General features: G+C 41.3%; 1 protein-coding gene across 3 annotated transcripts in view; it reads left to right on the top strand.

Moving 5' to 3' along the window:
• Nucleotides 1–25,314, top strand: part of PTPN3 (protein tyrosine phosphatase non-receptor type 3) — a 694,116-nt gene that overhangs the window by 424,538 nt on the left and 244,264 nt on the right. For all 3 annotated transcript variants that reach the window (XM_030204676.1, XM_030204692.1, XM_030204685.1), the window contains exons 10-12: nt 3,148–3,236; nt 9,869–9,932; nt 13,427–13,596. In XM_030204676.1, the coding sequence (XP_030060536.1) occupies nt 3,148–3,236; nt 9,869–9,932; nt 13,427–13,596 (323 nt within the window). The remainder of the gene's footprint in view (nt 1–3,147; nt 3,237–9,868; nt 9,933–13,426; nt 13,597–25,314) is intronic.

Raw genomic sequence — 25,314 nt, 5'->3', positions numbered from 1 at the left:
CAGACAAATATTTTTCAGTTCTAGAGGTCATCACACAGGAGTAGCTTTTCAAGATAATCTACAATGAATATTCATCAGATCCCTGCATACTTTTACTCTTAGAGGAAGTTCAACTTGAATCAGACCAGTTAGCAACTTTTGAGGATAGCAGTGGATACCTCTAATTCCTAAATACCATTTTGTCTGTTATCTGCTGTCATGTACTACATTATACAATGTGGCCTTTATTGTGTTAGTGTGTGTGTGTGTTTTTTCCCCTACTAAAGCTATCCTAAAATCTTCTTTCAGCAAATGGAAGTTCCATTGCTTCTTGAAACTTCTGCTCATCGCAACATTTTCTTCCATGTTTTCTTTTCTCTTGTCTTCTGTAACAATTACTGTTCCCCTTATGCCTTTTGCTAGGTGTTAATGCATATTTAGCTATTTTGGGTCTAGTTACCTGAGGGCAGGTCTATATTGTGTTTGAAATGCATTCTAGAGCACTTTCTGGGCACTTTATCTGGTGTGTGGTATTCGAATTGTATGGCTTCTTGCCACTTGATCCATGTTCCTTTTAGTCCTTTCCTGTGTGGTTTCCTCATCACTTCTGTTTCTGCTTGTTTAGTTCTTTTTATCCATATTGGCACAGAGAACATAATGGTTCAGTTGCATTGTGCCTGTTTTCTTCCCAGAGTCGTCCTGTTACAAGCACCACAACAGAGCTGGGAAATGTTGCTTCACAAGAGTACAGAATGAGCATATGGAGCCATCTAGAGGCTCAGCTAGGCTATTGCTGATGCTATCAAGGGTTTAGATGCTGTGCAGATAATACATTTCATGAAGAAAGAAACCATTAATATAGTGTTTGTTTTAATATTAGTTTTATTTCTTTGGTTTGGGTGACTACAATATAAACTCTTGCTATGAGGAGATGCTAATAAAAGGCATTATATCTAGCATTTGGTTATTGGATATCATTACAGTTTCCATCATTTGCTTGACATTTATTCCTCTTCTTAATATTTAACAAAACGATTGGGAATATTTAACAAAACCATTTTAAACAGTGTGTCAACAGGGAAATTCTAGGGATATTTTCAGACTGCATGTATTCCAGCAACTTTCAAATAAATGAATTTCCTTTTCAAAATTGATTTTGGGGGGGGGGGGGGTGGACAGAGAGAGGTTGCACACAATTCTGCAGCTACAATTTGTGAGGATCCTTTCCTTGTGGAAACATAGGTGCATAAGTGCACCGTATGGGTTGATATTCAGCAGCATTTATCCAGGGTTTGAAGAGTCGTTTTACAATTAAATTTTGGCATGGTTGTCTCTTTGCTTTTCTAAAACTATCAAGCGCTGTTTTATTTTAATTGTTGATAGCTCAAGAGTCCATGGCAAAAAAACAGCTATTCCACTCCGGGTTTTCCACTTCTCCTGTTGCAGCTTGGAAGTGCAGCAAGTTCTCTCTGGCCCCAGCTTGGAGTCTATCACTCCCTCTAGTCTGCTATGCCTTCCTCAGGACAGCTCTGGATGTATTTCTACTCAGACCAAGTTCCTAACCTGTTCAGTCAGAACCCTGCCTTTGTAGCTCTCTTCTCTGAAGCCAAAACACTCTCCCACTGCTCTTCCAACCTGGAGCAGTCCTCCAGGGTTTCACTTGCTTTCCCACTTTTAAAACTTCTTTTCTTCTTCTGACCCCTCCAAGCCAGGTTTTCTTTGTTGCTGCAGAGCAATTTCAGCCCTGCAACTCTCTGGAACCCACAGAGGGGAAAAACCCTGCTTGACCAGCTCTTTCTGTTTTTGATTTCCCTCTCTATGGCGGAGCTACTCTCCCATCCCCAAGCTGTACTGAGGCCCCCAGCCCTGGAGATCCATGGCTTCTCTTCTGCAGAGGCATAAAAATCCCCAAGCTTCCACCATATATGATTATGTGTGCCAAATTTGTGCATGAGGCCTTCATAAAAATACAACCAGTCAAGGGGAAAATAAAAACAAAACTGCCTTTATTAAACAAAACTGAACCCTGTTATTTCACAGGGACAGTAAGGTGAAGAGTAAGGTCTGTTTAGGTTCAGACACAAACTCCAGGGCCGCCGAGACACAAAGCTGGGCCCGGGGCAAAAGCTCGCTGCTGCTGCCCCTACCTGACCGCTTCTGCTGCTTCCCAGCCTACCCGCTCCCGCCCCCCCCCCAAGTCACTCACTGCCATTGCACCCCCACCTGCCTGCCACTGGCGCCACCCAGATCCCGCCTCCCTCATCCTTCTGTTGGTCCAATTGGAAAAACCCGCCCGGACGTCACACAGCGTCCTCAAAAAGAGGACATGTCCGGGTAAAACCGGACATATGGTAACCCTACATAACAATGCTATAACAATGCAGGCTAAAGTATGTGCAGGTGGTTCTTTTTGTGTGACTGTCAGGACCTGTCATTTTGCCCCCAAGAAGCTGCCTCCCTTGTTGATCACCTACTCTTGCGTAATGGTTAGACTGACCCTATCAACACGAGATCGTGCATTTTCTGTTCTGGTCTTTGTGCTATATTCGTCTCTGATATTTCATTGGCGTCAGTTTTCTTTTTGTCATTTTGGAAGCAAGTTATAGCATACCTATTCTGGTTGTCTTACCCTGATTAATGCTGCTGTATTCTTTATATGTTTGTTTTTGGGTTGGCCAGAGATGTTACACAGACAGTATTCTGAGCTCCCAGCGGGAAGGGTAGTCCTGGTCATTGCTTAAGATTGGTGCCTGATTCAGGATCTGTGACTGCAGAGTTCTGGAGGGATCTCTACCCCTGGTCTAGGATTGGCAATGCTGTTCAGGCTTAGGTACCTTGGACGGCAGGATATAAACTAATGGAAAAAATCCCCCAGTTAGGTGCAAAGGCAAAAAAGGTTCACAGTTGCAGATTCCGGTCCCAATTCTGATTGAACTAGAAGTACAAAGGAGCCGAAAGTCAATGGACAGGCCAAACATCTGGGCTAGTCATACGGAACATTGTGATGTTAGGTGGCATTAATGCTGTGGCTTTTAGATAAATTCTATTTTCAAGGGTGGTAGACGAGGGTTAGGGTTAACTTGCAATTGTATATGATGATTGTTGTTCTGCCAGATAAATAGATTGTGATCAGTACATTCTTAAATGTTCCTTTTTTCTGTCCTAAAGGATCTACATAATTTGGAGCTGCTAATTGGGATTGCTTCAGGAGGGATCGCTGTGTATCGAAGACATATTTGCACAAGTTTCTATCCTTGGTAAAGACAGTGTGTTTTCTTTTTGAATTTAGAATTTTGCATTTCTGTTTTACCAGTATGTCATGGTACCCATCATTCTCTCTCTCTCTCTCTCTCAGGTATGGATAATGTTTTTCTGTATGGCACTGTATCTGGGGGAAAACCCCAACATGCCAGAAGAACTAATGCCCTTGGGTTTTTTAATATATATATTTAGGGTTCTTTTTAAATGGCGACAAACAATTTGGATTAAAAAATATATTTTTAATTTGGTTTGGATTTTTAAAATTTAGAATTACAGTACAGTTTATTTTATAGAAACAACCCCCCCCCCCCCCCCCCCCCCCCCCCCCCCCGCATATAATAAAATAATGGTCTGTCAATCTATCAAACATGAAATAAAATAAATAAATCTGTATGCTTTATCCAGGTGGTATCCAGTTAGACTTCGAGTCAGAGAGTGCTTTCTTTATGAAAACTGAAACATAAGCATCTAAGTGTTGAGAATAAGGTTTTATAACGAGTCATCAGCAAGTCTTCTCCTTAGTGTGATCATGAGGGGGCTTTGCTGTAGATTGGCAAACATTTCATGAGCTGAAAATGAACTGTGTTCTCTTATGACTAAATTGTGTGTATAGTTGGTTATTTTCCTAGCTTCTCCTTATGTGAACGCTACTTGTCTTTGTTCAAATTATGGATATTTATTCATGTGGCATCTCATGGGAAGCCTTTGAAACCCACATTTGTATATGTGATGTAGGTCAGAAAAGGGTCACCCAAGTTGGGAAATTCACAATTTGCAGCATATTTTACAAATTACTTCTTGCATCTAGGCCAGTGGTTCCCAAACCTGGTTCTGAAGGCACCCCAGCCAGTCAGGGTTTCAGGATGTCCACAATAAATATTCATGAGAGAGATTTGTATGCAATGGAGGCAGTGAAATGCAAATATTTCTCATGAATATTCATTTTAACCAAAATACCCAGGCTTAGAATACTAACAAAGTTTCAATCCTATTATATTCTACCTAAAAAAAATCATTGACCGTGTACATATATTTAAGTATCATTTATGTACATGGTCAATGATTTGTTAGGATGAATATTCATTGTGGATATCCTGAAAACGTGACTGGCTGGAGTTCTTCCATGACCAGGTTTGGGAACCACTGACCTAGGCCCTTTGGAAAATACATATAATACTGTAGGAAAAATGTGTACTTGGTGACGTGCAATGGGAATAGCTGTTTTACAAAAAAAAAGGGCTTTGTCTGTATATACTCTGGAACTTGTACTGTAAGCTGGAGATTTTGTGTACCTATACATGTAAGTTGCACAATTGCTCATTCAGGGAGAGTCAGTTGAAGAACTGCGCCCTATTGGGCCCTTTTACTAAGTCGCTTCAAAAAGTGGCCTACGCTGGACGCGTGCAGATCATTTTTTCAGCGCACCTGGAAAAAAAAAGGCATTTTTTTTTGTTGTCGAAAATAGATATGCAGCAAAATTAAAACCAGCTTGCGTCCATTTTTGGCCTTAGACCTTACTGCCATCCATTGACTTAACGGTGAGGTCTCACACGCTAACGGGTGGTAAGCAGCCAGCGCGTGTAAACTGCTGTGTGTTTTGGACACATGTAAAAATGGAATTACCACCCTGGGCATGTGATAGTTCCAATTTGGCGCATGTTGGACACATGTTGACACCTATGTGCCTTAGTAAAAGGGCCCCTAAAACACATTTTCTCTGCTAAGTGTAATTCCCCTTCCATTCCCCATTCCAAATCCCAAATCTAAACCAGCAGATGAAAATGCCAGTTGGGAACCTTTTTTGAAAATATATGCGTATTTTCATTGCAAAATAGGAAATACATACATAATTTTAAGATTTGCCTAAAAATATGCCTGCTTCATAAATGTGTGTGACATCTAGGACTATGGAGTCAGAGTAATTTTGGGTGGAGTTGGAGTCGGTAAAAATGTTCTGACTGCAGCTCAGCTTCAAAATAAAAACTTACATTATAATATATGGCAAAGTTATCATTTTATACTTTTAAATATACATACATATATAGAGAGACTGAGAGAGAATGAGAGAGAGAGAACCTGTATAGAAAATTATACTTGTTTAAGCACTACGAGCCTTATTCTATAAGGTTATGCTCCTAAATTTACTCTCCTTATGCTTCATAAATTTATGAGTGTAATTTATGGTCCCAAATGTATGCTAAATGTATGAGTGTAATAGACCCTAAATTAGGAGCTTAGATTGCGCTCATAATTTAGGAATATAACCTTTATTGAAAACGCCCTATATGCTTGTGTGAAATACTGGTAAATATAAGTTATATTTACTAGTACTTTAGATCCAGGACAAAACTCAAAGGTTTGGTGTACCAACTCTACAGCCCTGGTGACAGCATGGTAATATGAGTAGCAGCTTTTCTCTCTTATTTTTACATGTGTAAATTTTAACTGATCTTTTAAAAATATTATTAGCCCAGAAAGTAGCAAATTTTAGGGGTCTATTCCAGTTAGCATACTATATATTTATTTAATTTATTTTAATACTGTTTGTACCCTAAACGTTATAATACCTTGTATTTCTCATTCCGTAAGTGGCGATAGCCACTACGGCTTTATGTAAGCCACATTGAGCCTGCAAAAAGGTGGGAAAATGTGGGATACAAATGCAATAAATAAATAAAATAAATAAAATAAATAAATATTATGTTAATATATTATGACAGATAAAGACCAGCATGGTCCATCTAGTTTGCCCAATCAGGTGGCTAGAGCAGCACCTGCCACTCCATGATCAAATGCTGGTATAACAAATAGGAGAGTTGCACAATCATGGAGGAGGTTTCATAATTTTGGATAGTCACATTCAGTGTCCATATTTGAATAAACCAGCAATACAACATTGTTGCAAACTGACATTTTACTTGCTATCAACCCTTAGGTGAAAGTGACACAAAAACACACACACTTGTTCTTGATCCTGTCCCTGCTGTCCTCTGGTCACAAACTGTAGAAGTCTGCCTGGCACTGGTCCTACTTCCGAATTACTAGAGTTCCCATCAACGTCCACTCCTGCCCTCCATAGTTGGGACACAGACAGTAAAAGTCTGCCCTCTTTTGCCGTATTTGGAATACAGACCGTAGAAGTCCACACAGTACTGGTCTTACTTCCCTGCTACCAGAATTCCCATCTAAGCACCAAGTTTTTGTTTTGTTTCCGTCCTTTTTCTTTATAAGGATCCTTTGTGTTCATCTCATGTGTTTTTGAATTCTGTCACTGTTCAGTTACTGCATGGTAAGTTACTGTACAAAGCATTGTCATTGTTCCATGAAGATATTCTCCTTCCCCCTCCTGGGGACTGTGAAAGCTGCCTCTGTAGCGTCCTTAGCCAACCTGGGGAATGGAAGATCAGAGCTAGAAATTAAACCCAAGGCCCACTGAGGCACTGGGCCAGCCCCATGGCTGCTCTGGCTTTTCATTTTCTTTTAGTCCAGCAATTGGGGGGCCAGTATTGAGCAAGCGAGCAGTCAAAGTTTAATGTGGATGCATTTATGCACATTAATTTAATCAGATATTCAGTTTATCCAGATGACTTTCAACCAGCTTTTTGTGGGGCTTGACTTGACTAAGTTCAATGGAAGCCACGTCTCAAATGCAGCCTCAAATGCTGTGATGGACCTGAGTATGACATTTGAGGCTGGCACAAAATATTTTGAAAGATTTTTTTTGAGGGTGGGAGGGGGTTAATGACCACTTGGGGAGTAAGGGGAGGTCATCCCCGATTCTCTCCGGTGATCATCTGGTGAATTTGGGCACCTTTTTTGTGCCTTGGTCATAAGAAAAACATGGCCAGGTAAAGTCGTCCAAGTGCTCGTCAGGGACGCCCTTTTTTTCCATTATGGGTCGAGGATGCCCATGTGTTAGGCACGCCCAAGTCCCGCCTTCGCTACTCCTCTAACATGCCTCCAGGAACTTTGGCTGTCCCTGTGACGGAAAGCAGTTGGGGACTTCCAAAATCGGCTTTCAATTATACCGATTTGGACGACCCTGTGAGAAGGACGCCCATCTTCTGATTTGTGTCGAAAGATGGGCGTCCTTCTCTTTCAAAAATAAGCCTGTTAGTGATCCCATGTTAAAAGAAAGTTAGCCAGTCAGTTCGAGATCTTTAAGTGCAGCATGCTACCTGGATAACATTTCAATGCCCATTCCCTGTCCATGCTACGCTCCCTGTTAGAGAAATTATAAAAAATTAAGTAACTTGTGGTTTACTGCACAGTAACAGGCAAACAACCACAAAACCCCCTTAATGAGATCACATGGTAGCCTGTTTCTGCAAAAGCTCATCTAAAGTTATAGAATACTAGCAGAAATCCACAGTAATAGCTGCGAGCACCAGCCACGTCAATGTCTGATGTAAATGTTTGTGCTTAACTGTAAGGGAAAAAAAAACAAAGAGGCCGTTAGCGCCTTCTTCAGGAGTCTATAAAAACAAATATAAAACATGAATAATGCAAACAAAATGCAATTGAAATAAACTGATAAATTTTTGTAAAACATTCAATAATGGACATATGAAACAAAACTCATAAAAACATCTTCTTGAAGCTTAAATCATATATGATGCAAATACCAAATAATCATAAAATATAAACATGAATAATGCTAAACTTAATAAATAGTGTAAATAAAAGGCAATCAATAAATGTATAGAAAATTGTATAAAAAATTTATAAAAATTATTATGAGACATAGATATGCAAAAGCGAATCATAAGCATTAAAATACACTTAAAAACATATTTAAAAACACATTACTTTTTATTTACAATCATACGTCTTCTCCATTGTTTGAAAAGAGCTTATCTTCCCCACCCCCTCTTTGTTTTTCCCTTACTTTGTTTCGTGGGGATTAAGTGCACCTCCACACTCTGTGTGGTACTCCCACACCTTGTGTGGTTTTTTTTGGATTGTGCTTAACTGTAGGCAGTTACGTGTGTAACTTTTTCTATTTTATATCATGTTCATGCAAGTGCAGGGCATGCCCTGACCTGTCTGCACCCTTTGGAGTTGTGCAGTATGGATTTTGCGCACTTAGGGACCCTTTTACTAAGCCGTGTAGGCACCTATGCGCGCCCAACGCGTGTCAAATTTTGACTTACCACCGGGCGACCGCGTGGCCGTTGCAGTAATTTCAATTTTGATGTGTGTCTGCTACGTGCACAGGAAAATATTTTTATTTTCTGGTATGCAGGTGGCAATCGGCATTTTACGTGCGTACACCGTTACCGCCCGGTTACCACGTGAGACCTTACCGCTAGGTCATTTTGCCGCACGTCCATTTACAGGTGCGCTGAAAAATGATTCTGCATGCGCCCAAAACACACGTCTGCACTACCGCAGACCGTTTTTTAGTGCACCTTTGTAAAAGGGCCCCTTAATTTGCAGAATATTGTGTTAAGTGCAGAATCTTGACTAAGAGCACTTGGGCATGTAACTGATAATTACATTACATTATATAATAGCATTTATATCCCACACATCAGTGTGGCTCACAAAAACAAGAAGTTGGGCCTACCCAGGACAGGTTACAGCATACTATATTGAAATCCATTAAAACTGACAATATTCCTAAGTAGTACTTAAAACAACTAAGTCTTTAGCATTTATGCAACTTTCCATAATCTGACTGTGCCCTAATCTGGTATGGAAGATCATTATTATTATTAGCATTTATATAGCGCTACCAGACGCACGCAGCGCTGAACACCTGACATAGAGAGAGACAGTCCCTGCTCAATAGAGCTTGCAATCTAAAAATAATACAGACAAGACAATAAGGGGAGGGAAGTACTGGGTGAGAAGGAACAAGGGGGAGGCAAATGAATAATGGCTAGGAGCCAAAAGCAGCAGTAAAAAGGTGGGTTTTCAGCATAGATTTGAAAACAGGTAGAGATGGAGCTAGACGTACAGGCTCAGGAAGTTTATTCCAGTAACTAGCTGCCTGATAAGCAAATGTTGCAGAAAATAGCTTATAAACTCTTAAAGCAGGATTAGAATTCCTAAGTGCCAATTGGTGCCAATTATAGCCAATAATTGGTCGCTAATGCCAGTTAGCAGCTAATTATCATTAAATTATGCACATAACAGAGTGTTCCTTTAACTTGTGTGCATAGCTTTGCGTGCTAAGCATAAAATTATGCACACAAGTTTGTAGCACTAGAGGGTAAGTGCTTAACGCATGTTCGTAAAAGGGGCCCCTTTATTTCCTGTAGGGAAATAGTCTGTTTCAGTTTAGTTACAATTTTAAGGAGATCAGAGAACATTTATGTTGTCGCCTAGGGCCTTTAAAGCTACTCTGCTATTGAGCCATGGGTTGATGGAGCATTTTGAAATCTGTTCTGCCATCAGGTGGTAGTCATAACCAGGTAACCCAATGAAATCAAGGGTATTTTGTTTTTCTTTGCTGGAGAGAAATGTGTTCTAGGAGCTTTAAAACCTATAATCACATGAATTGAGATGCTAGAAATCACTTATGAAAACAGACGCAGTTACCTGTTCTTGTGAAAATTTACTGGAAAATGTTCCTTCTTTTATTGTTCTTTTCTTATGTTTTCTATTTTTTTTTAACTTCTAGGATAAACATTCTTAAAATTTCTTTCAAAAGGAAAAAGTTTTTTATACAGCAGCGGCACAAACATGTAAGTGTAGTCATGTTTCTATTCTCATTCTTCTCCTTTTGGTAATTATGTCCTGCTCCTATGCATGCACTAATGTAACTTTTAGCTGTTTTGTAACAGGGGTGTCAGTGTTTAGGCACGCAAATTTGGGAGTGCGCACAATTTAATTGAGTAATGAGCCAATTAGCGACAAATGGCCATTAACATTGGTGCTCCTTGGCAACAATTTGGATTTTCGTGCGTATCCTTCTAGGTGTTCTGTAAAGATGTGCACACAAATCTTTTAGCGTGCAACTGAAAAGAGGTGTGGCTATTGGAGGAGAGGAGAAAAAGAAAGGGGGGTGTCCTTCAGGAGAAGAGCAAATTTATTTAAAACATGCATAGTAAATATAGTAAATGATGGCAGATAAAGACCTGAATGGTCCATCCAGTCTGCCCAACAAGATGGACTCATTTTACATGATATGTAATACTTTATATGTATACCCGAGTTTGATTTGTCCCTGCCTTTCTCAGGGCACAGACCGTAAAAGTCTGCCCATACATTGCTGTTTTATTAGTTTAAAAAAACCTATTCTGGAACTTTTGATGTTCACTCTGAAACCGAATCGGGGTGGAAAGCCAGAATGCATGATATGACTTCTTTCAAACTGCATATTTGTAACTCTAAAACAAAACTGGAATGGGTGCGTTGTAAAAAGCTGTGGGAATGCTTTCAATACCTCTGTCCCAGAAGTTAGAAGAGAGACGTTTTCCTGACACTCTTTATTGGGAACTCTTTTGAGACAGCTATCGGACTAGTTTTTTTTTTTTTACTTTATTTATTAATTTTAAAACAATACAATGCTTATAGAAACATACAACAGCGTATATTATTGGAATGAAGGGAAAAGTCTGTGACAGTGGGCTGGTAAAAGTAAAGCAGAACAGTACATGCAACATACATTTAGGGAGTTGAATTCCTTTTACAAGGTTACATAGCTATCTAGCAGCAACCATGTTTTATAAAAAGACGAAATGTGACCAAATCTTATGGCAGCTATTTCCTCATATCGCATATATTAACACAGCAAGTTCCACCATTCATGAAAAGAAACAAACTGATTATTTTTCCAATGCAATGCAATCAGATGAAGAGCAAGAGAAATCATTAAATTAAACAATTTAACATATTTTTGAGGAATTAACAGGCCAGGAGTTGAAGCCTTAAGGATTAACTATCGGACTAGTTTTGACATTGACTTCCACTACAAATGGACAGTAGACAAATCAAAGTGCACGCGTAGAAGAATGAATGTGGAATGATGGTGAGATTAGGTATGAGTGAGGTTCTGGGGCTGATAAACTGGTGTCATGTTGTCTCTTTCAGTTTCAAACGGGCAACAGACTTATTGCTAATTACCTTGTTTTGTAGCATTTAATCATACTTGTTACTGGAGATATGATGTTACGCAAATTTAATATATGTTGATTCAAAGGCTCTTTTTCCTTAATTGTATTCTCATTTTCTGACAGCGTTTCAATAAACATGATGTTATTGAAACAGTGAGTTAGATTCAGTTATAGTAGGTGCTTTTGTATTTAAGTACGCACCACTCCCACCAGGCATCTCTACCTTCTGATCTGTCTTTACCCTGGTGTCAAATTAATGACCGCCGCTCTTTCTCTTTTTCTTTACCTTGCTTTTGCTTTTTCCCCATTATACTTCTAGGACATTAATTGTTTGACCCCTGATTTGCTGTGTGTTTATGTAGATTACTACTACTACTACTATTAAACATTTCTATAGTGCTACTAGACTTACGCAGCGCTGTACAAATTAACATGAAAAGACAGTCCCTGCTCAACAGAGCTTACAATCTAAATTGGACAGATGAACAGACAGATAGGGGTGGGGAAATTGCAGTTGTAAGCCACACTGGGCCTTCCCATGGGTGGGAAATTGTGGGATATAAATGCTGTAAATAAATAAATAAATAAATAGTCAGTTTGTACTTCAGGCGATGAAGGGGTTAAGTGACTTACCCAAGGTAACAGGGAGTGGTGATGAGATTTGAACCTGGTTTTGCTGATTGTCAGCCCACTGCTCTAACCATTAGACTACTCCTGTCTGTACTGTATGAGAGCATGTTGCAATGTACTTTTGTGGTAATGGGCCACCTGTGGTATAAGATGTAAGCCCAAGTATGCTCTTGGAGACTGTATAGCAACTTTGTGCATTTATTCCCTCCCTTTGAATTGTTTGCTTTGTATTGAGCATGTTATCTTAGGATGGGTAAAGTGTAGACAGTGTCCTCAGAAATGCGGAAAACTATGATGTGTCATTTGTGAAGGAAATGTCTTTGCTGATGTTTGTTTGGTATATTTATATCCTGCTGAATCCATAATGTTCTCAGCTGGTTAAACAAGAAGAAGAAGCCAAAGCATGCAAAGGGGAGAAAGTAATCTAATTATGTTGTCTACATACGTGTACCAGTTTCCTATCTCCTATAGCATTGTCTAGTAGTTCATAAACATAAGATTTTAACTCCCTCAAATGCTTGTTCTGTTTTTCTTTCAATTTCCTTTTCTGCAATTACATTCAGTGAAACTAAGCGTGTTAATGGTTTTCCTCCATATTAAATTTAGGCAGTGTAGTGTTTTAAAGTGGAGGAAAACAATTTTCTGTCTAATTCTCAGTGTTGGCACAGGCAGGGCTATGCATATTGTATTCAAGCTGAAGAACAGGGCTGGTTTAGAAAGGATGATAAAGGAGATGTATGTGTCTTCTGAGATGCACTGCGCCTTTGAGCCATTCTTTGAAAACTAAATCCTCTGTATTCAAAGGTATTTATCTGGATAACCACAACTATTATCTGAATAAGTGCCTTAGACAGCCCTATACATGGATTTTGCATGAACACTATGGACTAAATTCTATAAATGGTGCCTAAAAAATCAGTGCCAAAACAATACCGCTAAAGTTAGGTGCTGTTTATAGAATAGCGCTTAGTGCCAGAAACTGCGACTACATTTAGGCGCGTCCATTTATACCGATGAAACCTTGGTGTAAATCCTCATGACTAGATTAAATGCGGAGTCCCTTTATTCTATAACAACGTGTCTAAATTATCCACCGATGACCCTCCCATGGCTGTGCCCCCTTTTTGGACTTGTGCGTAAATGTCAATTCCAATTAGCACCAATAATTTGCTTGTTAAGATCTAAATTGGTGTTAAATGTCTCATTCAGTTAAATTGCATGTGTAAATTGGGCGCATGCTCAAATTTGCAAACACAGTTTTTAGGAACTTTTATAGAATTTGGGGAGATATGGATAGTTCTGTTGAACATCTTTACAGACTGCTCAGGATATAGTGGAATTAGAAAAGGTACAGAGAAGGGTGATGAAAATGATAAAGGGGATGGTACGACTTCCCTATGAAGAAAGGCTAAAGTGGGTATTAACATATTGGTCCCGTTTATCAATTATTGATCAACAGAGGCTTTACCTATATCCCATTATTTTTGTTTCAGAATGAATCCAGAGAACATATTGTATTCAATATGCTGAACTACAGAACATGCAAAAACTTGTGGAAATCCTGTGTGGATCACCATACATTTTTTCAGGCAAAGAAATCACTACCTCATGAAAAAAAGCCACCTTCCGGTTATTGGACATTGGGTTCCAGAAACCAAGCCAAGTGAGTACCCCACCTCTCAGCCAGTGGACCGGACTGCCTCGAAATTGTAAAAGTTAGGCAGAGATAATTTGTTTTCTGTAATTTGAAATGCTAATTATATATGCTTTAGCATGTCAATTTAATTTGCAACTTGAATAATCCAAGTTTGATCAGTGACCTGTTTTTCCTTTTCTTCATGTCCTCGCTGTTGTGCATCCTCATTTTCATATGCCATGCTTTTCCTTTGCATCTTTGTCCTCCTAATCCATCAGTCAGTATTTACTAGATTTTCATTTTCTTATCTCATTCCAGCTTCTTAGGGGTCCTTTTACTAAGGTGTGCTGAAAAATGGCCTGCGACAGTGTAGACGCGTATTTTGGGTGCGCGCAGAATTATTTTTTAGCGCACCTACAAAAAAATGCCCTTTTTTTGCCGAAAATGGATGTATGGCAAAATGGAAATTGCCGTGCGTCCATTTTGGGTCTGAGACCTTACTGTAAGCCATTGACCTAGCGGTAAGGTCTCACGCGGTAACCGGGCGATAATGGTCTATTCGTGTCTTAAATAAAAAAATATTTTTCAGACACTCGTAGCGGACATGCGCCAAAATTGAAATTCCCGCAAGGGCCACGAGGTAACCGGGTGGTAACTCTAATTTGATGCGTGTTAGGCACACGTAGGCGCCTACGCGGCTTAGTAAAAGGGCCTCTTAGTTTCTTTGGTCATTTCTTACTTCACTATTCCCTTCTGTCTATTCTCGACTTCCTTTTGTTTCTAATTTCTTCACAACCCTCTATTCTCATGAATTCTTAAGATTTCTTTTTTTTTTTTTTGTGCATTCTACCTAGGATGGCAACTTTTGTATCCCCATAATAAAAACTGTACAAAATATTACCACCCTCCCTTCCTTCCTGACAGCGAGGTGAGGGGCAGTTATGGTGCTTTGGCAGCATGAGGTTTCAGTTATCTCTCATTTAATATTTGGCTGTCTCTGATTTCTAGTTTTAAAGTGCACACCAAAGAGGAAGCTTGCCACTATTTTGCATTTAGTACTGTGCCAAAGAAATTAAGGGATCTTGAAAGAGAAGAGGGAAAGAGAGAGGAGAATTTGAGAAGGAAGAGGGGGTGTGGGAGGTGAGCAATGGAGAAAAACATACAGCGGGGAGGAGAGGAATCCACGGGCAAGGGATCAGGAAGCAGACCCGGTAGTTGATGGAAGAATGGAGCTGGATTTGGATTTAAGGATGAATCAAGCAGAGCTTATCAGAGGAGAGAACTATAAAAGGACAGACAGAGTGGAGGGAGTTATAGAGGAATCTATGGTGGGAGGGAGAGATGGAGAAGAACTTGGAAGGAGTAAAAGTGAAGAGGTTTTGAGTGAATAGAAGGGAAGATGAGTGAGAGAGGGCAACTAATGAAGCACTACCCCATTTACAACACCTTTTTAAAAATTCTGTGTCTCTGTGTGTCATGTATGAAATTCAAATATAGCACTAGAGCTCTTGGACTATAATCAAGTGAATTTACACACTCTAAACAAATGTCCAAGATAGATCAGAAGTGATGTGATATAGTATAGTTTTTTGATTTTTTTTTTTATGGAGGAAAAGCCTCAGATCAAAAGAGAACACTCCGTCGTTGATCATTCAACATAAAGGAGGTCCCTTTAATCATCACGGGCAAAAAACCTCCTAGTGAAGAGTTGAGCTGATTAGAACCTATTCAATTCTTAATGGTTCTACCAGGGTACACTTATCTCTCAATCCTACGGTCACTTAAACACCTCCCACGGCCCGACTTCGGCCCAAGTTTCGAACTCTGCTTCAGGGTCCGTGGTGTCTGACCAGGACATTATCTGTAAAGAGAACAAGCTGGTCACATCAATTCAATCTTCTCATGTATATCTCTCAAAGTATTCGTCAGGATCTCTCCTCACATGTAAGTATAACAGCTGCTTCTAACTCTCGGAGGTTGAACAAGATGGCTTCGGATTATATAGTCTACATCAGACGCTATGTAGATAAACCCCTCCCCTTGGTCAACCAATCATATGATGTCACATTTCTTTCTGTAATTAAAATTGATTCCACTCAATCTTTGTGTTTATTCCGTGCGGATATAGAGTGTGTAAATCGGAAAATCCATTGTTGTTCCTGTCTCAGTAGGAGGAGTTTTCTATTTCCATCTCCCTGGCTCCATTTGAGTTGTTGAAGCACTATGCATTTTAAACTCTCAAAAGGATGTCCTTCCTTAATGCAATGAGATTACACACGCTATATCCCCACAGCCTTATTCCCGCCTATGCGGAAACAGGAAGTTGCATCAGTGAGAAGGCTGTGGGGCCAACATGAGCATTGTGTATTAGTTGCTGCTCGCTGCCAGTGAAAATCTGTTATTTAAAAGGTATGTGGGAGATGTTAGAGAGAATATATGGCATGCAGGTGAGAGAAGGAGAGACCAAATCACCTGTGGGATGGTGTGGGGTTCTTCTGCCCACCCATCTTGGGCCCAGGCCCACCCAGAATTGGGTGTCTGGCTACGCCCCTGGCTTAGGGGTTATGTATGGTTAACTTGGGTCTTTTTTTTCTCCACTGTTAGTATGTTTGTAGAAGAGGACTGTGGTATATTGTTCTTGCTTGTGTATATTCTATTTAGTCTTGTTAATACTATAATGTCACTTTCATGCCTCTTCTTGAATGCTTCAGTTGGCACTTAAGCTGGACTTATTCCTATTCTTTATTCTCATTATCTTTGCCACTTTTAACTTTTAGGTGCTCATTTTCAAAGCATTTAGACTTACAAAGTTCCATGAGTTACTATGGGGGCCCTTTTACTAAGCTGCGGTAAAAAGTGGTCCGTTCTAGTTTTGGTGTGTGACATTGGCATGCACTTGGCCATTTTTTTACAGCAGCGGGAAAAAGGCCTTTTTTAGATGGAGCAGGATGTGGCCATGCACTAATCTTAAAATTAGCATGCAGCTATTTACTGCCTGAGCCCTTACCGCCACCTGTTTAAAGGCAGTAAGGGCTTATGTGTTATTCATGCAGCAATCAGAGAGCATGTGGCAATGTGGCCGGGCTGCTGATTACTGCTGGGAGGGCCCCCACCCCAGTAGAAAATAGAAAATTATATTCTACCAGGGGAAACTGCACACAACAACTTCGTAACTACTGCTGGGCACCCGTGCTGCCCCGGCAATAGGGTTGATTTGGTGCTTGCTACCCGTGCGGTATCCCTACCGTGGCTTAGTAAAAGGACCCCTATGTAACTTTTTAAGTCTAAGTGCTTTGAAAATACACATCTTTGTCTCTCACCACGTTCTCATGGTTTGTTCTTCTGTCAGGAACTTCTCAAATATTCTTATATCCTTTGTTTGATTTTCATTTCAAATCACATAACCTTTGTTCAGCCATGATGAATTCTACCTGTTCAGAATCTTCACTAGTCCTTTCCTTTGCTCTTGCTATTCTGCACACCTATTTCTCCTTGTCCTGATTTCACTAGTGCATTTTTTCATCTCTATCTGGCTATGACACACTGAAGGTGTTTCATTTAAACATCATTTATTTTATCCTTTATGATCTCCCGCACATCAGTGTTCCATCACTACGTTTCCTTTTCTTGTTGCCTCCTTTTACAGACTCCCCAGGGTACCCTCAACCTCGTTAATGTTCTTGCTATCCTGTTCAACATCTCATTGCCATCTATCCCAGACTGATCTTCTTACTCATCTGATTATTTCCTCCTCCTATCCCATCCCTGAACTGCCACCGCTTTATTTCCTTTTTGATGATTCTGCCTTTGCTTAACCCTTAACATCCAGTATCTCCTAGGCCAAAGCTGACATCTAGTGCTGCACAGTTAGAAATGTAAACTAATTGCTTCTGTTCTTTGCTCAGTGGGCTTCGTTTAATTAATGGGCAAGTAAGAAAACTGATGGATACATTTCTTTACCTTGTTTGAGTTTCTTTCATCAGAATCTAATCTGTGTAGCTCTTCCTGTTTTCACGTCCCTGCATCACAAATAACATTTCCAAATAACATTCCCATTTCTTTTAGCATGTGTTCTCTACTGCCGAGTTATGTACTTGAGCCGTAATCAATGCATTTTCCCTTTTACCTTGTCTGTTGCCATGCCCTCCACTGGTTTCCTCATAACCCACATTACACTCTCCCAACTCATCCATCCACGTCTGCTGCAACAAGTACAGCATTACTGCCTTCTGTTTTCTGCATCTGTTGTTCAAGACTGTCTTGAAACACTCTTCTTTCATGATCAGTGCATAGCCATTTACAAGGCATACTCCTTTGGTTTTCTACTTTGTTTTTCTAGCTATAAAATATTTTTACCGCTGAAGTCTTCACTCTTTGCAATGAAGAAAAATGCTAGAATTCTTTGCATCATCTGCCTTTTTAAGGGCTCTGAGAGACTGTGGGCCATTTTGCTAGGAACAGTGATTTGGCAATATGTTTTATGCAGTTGGTTTCAAATGAGCACCAACATTTTGAGGAAGGGTGGGCTTAACAGGGTGTGGGCAGACTATAGTTTGGTATCTCCTCCAATCCTGTTTACATTGCACAGCCTAAATTTGCATATATTACCTCCATTTTATGTAGTTATCTTTTATGCATATTTTAGAATTCTTGAAAACCAGAACAGATTAGCATGACGGGGGATGCTGAGCAAAGAGTATATGTGTTGTAGCATATTGGAAAGGCTTATATTCTATTAATATCTGGTGCTATATCATCTATATCAGACCACTGAGTCTCCAGGTGGTACTGCCTGGTCAGTTAGATTTTCAGGATATTTTACAATGAATATGCATATATGAGAGAGTGACTTTGGATCTAATAGTCAAAGAATTTATTCTGCTAACATTGAGAGTTATGCTCTTAAATTGACCCTTAACAATTTACTAGGGCTGAATGCCAAAGTAAACCCAAAGAAATGTAGTTTGAAAATAATTTTTACAGTGCTGTCACCTAATTCACAAGGAAACCCCTTACCTGACTCCCATTTATGATAGTGGAATGCATCATTACCTTTGGTGTTGGTCCCTATCGAGTAATTTGAGGTCATATTTATTTAAAATTATTTTAAAGTGATTTCCTTTGCTCTCTCCCCTGCCCTCCTCCCCATGTCCAGCAGCCCTCCTCTCTTCCCTGGCCTCAGCCCGTCCACCGACCCTCCTCTCTCCCCTGCCCTCCCCCCATATCCAGCAACCCTCCTCTTTCCCTTGGCCTCACCCCCCCATCCACCAACCCTGCTCTCTCCCGTCCTCACCCCATGTCCAGAAACCCTCCTCTCTGCCCTGCTCTCTCCCCATGTCCAGCTACCCTCCTCGCCGCTCCCGCCCCCCTCCGTATCGGGCCCCCTGCACTGACATGAGAGCGCCTTCCCTCCCCTCCCCTGATCCATGTCCAGCAACCGTGCTCTCTCCCCTGCCTCCCCCCCCCCCCCGTCCACAGCCATGCTCTCTCCCCTGCCTTCTCCCCATATCCAGCAACCCTCCTCTTTCCCTTTGTTTTTGTGAGTTGCTAGACCCATTTAGGCTGGAGCACCAACCTCAGTTTGAACGCTGCCCCTTTTTCTGTTCACAGTTGAGGAGTTTAATTTGGCTGCAATTATTTTCTCGATGTCCCAAAAGACCACCCCCCCCCCCCCCCCCCCCCCGCCCTCGTGGCTTCAAAAGGTGTGCCAGATGTAATTGGTTGATTTCTGTGATGGACCTGCACTCTTGGTGCGTCTGGTGCCGTGGGCCTGACCATAAACCTAACTATTGTTCTCTCTGTTTAAAAATGCAGTTGAGGATAGAGAGGGCATGACAGGTCCAATAGAAGAGACTTTTTGTCTCCTCGAAGGCCGGTATATCATCATTGGCACTGGAAGCATTGACCTCATTGGCTGCCAAGACTTCCATATCCACTGGGAGTGCCCCAAGATTGAGAAGGTCTCCACCTCTCGTGACATCGGGCAATGAAAGTAGGCCCCTGACGACATCATCAGCACCAAAGGACTATGATGCTAAGCATCAGGGGAAGCCCAAGCAGCATAAGCATTGGTCCTCATTGATGCAAGATGCTGGTAGTGTTTGTTGCCGCCCCATGGTCAGGGCCCCCGAGCGCGTGAAACAATGAGCCTGTGGGATCTGGATGAAACTAGCATGCAAATGCATGCAAAACATGGCTCTTAGCGCAGGTAGCATGCAAATGCATGCTAAACCTATTCCTCCCCAGTGATCAGTGACCAGCGCGCCAAACATTGGCTCACTGGCCACTGCAAGCCCTACGCCAACTTGGAGCTGGCATTAGGGTTTGCAGACCATTGGGGAGGAATGGTGAGTCCTGTCCAGCATGCGTTTGCATGCTAGCAGGCCTTCATTTCCCCCAGTGCAGCAGCCTGCACCTCCCCTCTGCAGGAGTAGGAACCCCGACCTGACACCCCCCCCCCAGCGACACTGAGGATTGAGTTCCAGTGGACATCTAGTCTCTCCGACCCCCCAACCCCCCTAGCATCCTCTCAAATGAACAGAGCCCTGGTGGCCCAGTGAGCCGCAAGTCAATCTCCAGCCCCCTTGAACCTGGGCTCCGTTTATGTGAGTGGACACTAGGGGGGTTGGAGACCCACCAGATCTCCAGCACCCCAAACTTGGGTCGGGGGGACTGGAGGTCCACTGGACCTCCAGCCCCCCATGCCGCTTGACTCCAGGTGGAGGTATTTGCTAGGTGTGGGCTTTTGACAGCCTAGACCTGTCAAACAAGTGTGGGAGGATTGCACATGCTCAGGCAAAGTCCTCCTGCACTTTTACCCCATGATCAGAGTGAATAGCGTGCTTAAATTTGCATGCTATTATCTCTGATCATAGGGGTGGTAAAGCCCCACACTGTTCTAGCACTATTTTTACAGCGCTGTTTCGATCATCTGCCCACAAGTGTCTAATGGTGGTTGCAGTGTATTTGCTGAGGCTGGGACTTTGTGTTTCCCTACCTGGACAATTGGCTGGTCAAGAGCACATTGCCAGAGGAGGCATCAGAGTCAATGTGCCTAACTATTCAGATGTTGAAGCTACTAGGGTTTGTCATAAACTACTCCAAGTTCCACCTTCTTCTGGTTCAGAGTTTGGAGTACATAGGAGCCCTGCATATACATTGAAGTCTTGGGCTTTTCTTTCCACAAGTGAGAGCAGAGACCTTATCAACTCTTGCTTCACAAGTCTAAAGCAGCAAGCAGGTCACAGCTCGCAAATGTTGAGATTGATGGGCCACATTTACTCAACAATGAATGCCATTACCATGGCATTTCTCTACTTGCAAAAGGCCCAATGGTCTCAGGTGGCTGGGAATCTAGCGGATGTCATCTAGATTTCTTCCTTCTCTGGTGGACAATTTGGATGAATTTAACTGTGAGACTACCATTCCAAATTCCACCTCCTCAGAAGGTGCTAACATATGCATCCAAGCTGGAATGGGGAGCTCATGTAGATGGACTTCACACCTAGGGAACTTGGTCTGCTCAGGAAATAGATCTCCATATCAACCTTCTTAAGCTAAGGTCAATTTGGAATGCTCTAAAGGCTTTCAGAGATCGGCTACAGACTGAGCAGGGTTTTGCAACCACATGAGTGGTCTCTCAACATGAGTATATTCCACAAGATCTTCTGAGCGTGGGACACCCCCTTGTGGATTTTTTTTGCCACTCATCTCAACAGCAAGGCCTCCCAGTTCTGTTCTAGGCTTAGGTCACAAGGCAGACTAGCGTTGAACACTTTCTCCTACAGTGGGGAGAGGGACTTCTGTATGCATATCCTCCAGTACCTCTCATAGAGAAGACTACTGAAACTCAAGCAGGACCAGAAAATTATGATTCTATTTGTTCTTTACTGGCCGAGGCAGATCTGTTTTTCTCTTTTTCTGGAGCTGTCGTCCAAAGATCCGTGGAGACTGAAATATTTTTCAACCCTTATCATGCAGAACAAAGGATCTCTTCTACATCCCAACCTCCAATCTTTGGCCTTCATGGCTTCGATGTTGAGCATAGAATTTGAATCCACATCTTTCTGGCTTCCAGTAAAGACTCCACTTAAAGGGTTTGTTCATTTAAGTGGAGGAGGTTTGCTGTCTGTTGTCAGGGCAAGGCTTTAGATCCCCTCACCTGTTCAACATAAAAACTGCTTGAATACCTCATACACCTCCCTGAGCCTGGTTTAAAACTCAACTCTGTAAGGGTTCATCTGAGTGCATTTAGTGCGTGTCATCAATGTACAGAAGGCATGCCTATCTCTGTACAGCCTCTACTTGTTCACTGCATGAGAGGTTTGTTAGTAACAAAGCCCCCTGTCAAATCTCCAATTGTCGTGGGATCTCGTCATTGTCCTTACCCAGCTAATGAAAGCTCCTTTTGAGCCATTTGATTCCTGTCATCTGAAGTATTTGACCTAGCAAGTTGTATTTTTGGTGACAGTTCCTTCAGCCCACAGAGTCAGTGAGCTTCAGGCCATAGTAGCTTATCCTCCTTGCACTAAGTTTCATCACAGCAGAGTAGTTCTCCGCACGTATCCTAAGTTACTTCCTAAGGAGTATCGGAGTCCCATATTAATTAGTCAGTCATCCTACCAACATTTTTCCCCAAACTATATTCCCATCTTGGTGAGTGTGTACTGCATAACTTATTGCAAGCAAGCTTTAGCCTTCTGTCTGTAGCGGACTAAAGCCCATAGACAGTCCACCCAGTTTTGGGTTTTTTTTTAATCCAAACTGGGTGGTGGTAGCCATTGGCAAACACACAATTTTTGATTGGTTAGCAGATTGCATCTCCTTTACTTATGCCCATGCTGGACTGACTCTTGAGGGTCATGTCAAGGCTCATCTAATTAAATCCGCCCCCGAGCGCTTCATAGCCGATCTCACATCCCACCTAAACTGCATGCTCCAACGAGGTCTCTTCTCTAAGGAAAAGGGCAACATCCTACTCACCCCTATACCAAAAGACACTAAGAAAAAAACAAACTCACGAATTATCGCCCAGTAGCATCGATCCCACTAGCAGTCAAACTGATGAAAAGCACGGTAACCAAACAACTTACTGATTACATAAACAAATTCTCAATATTACATGAATCACAATCAGGATTTCAACCCCTCCATAGCACTGAAACAGTACTAATCACCCTCTTGGCTAAACTCAAGCTGTAAATAGCAACAGGTAAAAGCATACTTCTCCTCCAGAGGCTGCTGGTGGCTTGGGGATTGAAGGATGGGGTGGCAGCTCATTTGGAGGGGCACTGCCCCCCTTGCCCCTCCAAACTACACCCATGATCAAGGCCATAGATGGAACAGTCTCTGGAGTATAAAGCCATTCATAGAATGTTAGGAAAGCCTATTGAATATCTACTTCTCATGTGCACCATTGGCCCTGGTCATTTAGGATTTTGTAGCTATAATTATGAGTAGCCTGTTGTTTCAGTTTGTGGGCCAGTATTCCTACTCGCCTCATTATTGAATTCAAAATATTCCTGTTTAGTACGTTTCAAACGTTCATTGATAGGATGAAGTTCTAAATTATATAAGTCCAATCTAGCCTTATGTAGAGCATGTGTATTTTTTGTTCAGTAATATCCCGTGAAGTATTGAAACAGTATTTGAGGGAAATTTTTCTGATGTAAATTCTACATCCAAGCATCTGTTAAACCTCCAGGAAACTGTGCTTAAATATGGAGCAGCTGGTACAGGAGCCAACAAGTGAAGGAAAAATTCTAGACCTAGCCCTTAGTGGAGCACATGATCTCTACAGGAGGTAATGGTGATGGGTCCGCTTGATAGCAGTGATTATAATTTGATCAGACTTGATATCGACTGGAGTAAATACACACAGGAAATCCAGTACATTAGCATTTAACTTTCAAAAAGGAGATTATGATAAAATGAGAAGAACAATGAAAAAAAAAAACCTTGTAGGAGCAGCTGCGAATGTCAAAAATTTACATCAGGCATAGATGCTGTTCAAAAATACCATCCTGGAAGCCCAGGCCAAATATTTTCCATCTATTAAAAAGGAAGAAGAAAGACCAAACGACAGCCGGCATGGTTGAAAAATGAGGTGAAGGAAGCTATTAGAGCTAAAAGAAAATCCTTCAGAAAATGGAAGAAGGATCCAACTGAAAATAACAAGAAACAGCATAAGGAATGGCAAGTCAAATGCAAAGCACTGATAAGGATGGCAAAGAGATACTTTGAAAAAAAAGATTCCGTTGGAGGCAAAAACACATAATAAAATTTTTTTAGGTATATTAAAAGTAAGAAGCTGGCAGAAGAATCAGTTGGACTGTTAGATGACCAAGGGGTGAAAGGGGCACTCAGGGAAGGCAAAACTATAGCGGAGAAATTAAATGAATTCTTTGCTTCGGTCTTCACTGAGGAAGATTTTGGAGAGATACAAGTGCCAGAAAAGATATTCAAAGCTGACAAGTCAGAGAAACTAAATGAAACCTCTATAAAACTGGAAGATGTAATGGTGCAATTTGACAAATTGAAGAGTAGCAAATTGCCTGGACTGGATGGTATTCATCCCAGAGTACTGATAGAATTAAAAAATGAATTTATAAGAGTATTGTTAGTAATATGTAATTTATCTTTAAAATCAAGCATGGTATCTGAAGATTGGAGGGTGGCCAATGTAATGCTAATTTTTTTTAAAGGTTCGAGAAGTGATCTGGGAAATATATACTGGTGCTGGGCAAAATGGTAGAGACTATTAAAAAAACAAAATTACAGAGCTTATTCAAAAGCATGGATTAATGAGATAAAGCCAACATGATGGATTTAGTGAAGGGAAATCTTGTCTCAGCAATCTATTACATTTCTTTGAAGGGGTGAACAAATGTGAATAAAGGTGAACCAGTCGATATTGTGTATCTGGGTTTTAAAAAGGCATTTGACAAAGTACCTCTTGAAAGACTCCAGAGGAAATTGAGAGTCTTGGGTTAGGAGGTAGTGCACTATTGTGGATTATACACTGGTTAAAAGATAGAAAACAGAGAGACATATAGATAGCTGGTTGGCTGGTGGACGGGAGGATCGCCTAGTGACTTACCTGCCTGATGCGAAGGTGGCGGACCTCACGCGTCACCTAGACGGGATTTTAGATAGTGCTGGGGAGGAGCCGGCTGTCTTGGTACATGCGGGTACCAATGACGTAGGAAAATGTGGGAGAGAGGTTCTGGAAGCCAAATTTAGACTTTTAGGAAGAAAGCTCAAATCCAGATCCTCTAGGGTGGCATTTCTGAAATACTTCCCGTTCCACGCGCAGGGCCCAAGAGACAGGCAGAGCTCTGGAGTCTTAATGCATGGATGAGACAATGGTGCAAGGAGGAGGGTTTTAGATTTGTCAGGAACTGGGCAGCATTCTGGGGAAGGGGGAACCTATTCCGAAAGGATGGGCTCCACCTTAACCGGGATTGGGTTGCTGGCATCAACATTTAAAAAAGAGATAGAGCAGCTTTTAAACTAGGAACGGGGGGAAGGCCGACAGTTGCACAAAAGCGTATGGTTTGGAATAAGGTATCTTGCAAAGATATCGCCCAAATAGAGAAGACAGGGTTTATTGATAGTGAGTATGAAAAAGAGACTGTAGTGGATTCAATGTCCATAAATAAAAATAACAAAAACCAGACAAAAGATAGCAAATTAGTACTGTCAAGTAATCAACATGCTGTAATAAGGAATAACAAGCCTAGCTTG

The sequence above is a fragment of the Microcaecilia unicolor genome, chromosome 1, assembly GCF_901765095.1.
Source record: "Microcaecilia unicolor chromosome 1, aMicUni1.1, whole genome shotgun sequence".
Lineage (NCBI taxonomy): Eukaryota > Metazoa > Chordata > Amphibia > Gymnophiona > Siphonopidae > Microcaecilia > Microcaecilia unicolor.
Note: the sequence above shows the minus strand (reverse complement) of the source record. Positions and strands in the feature narration are given on the sequence as shown.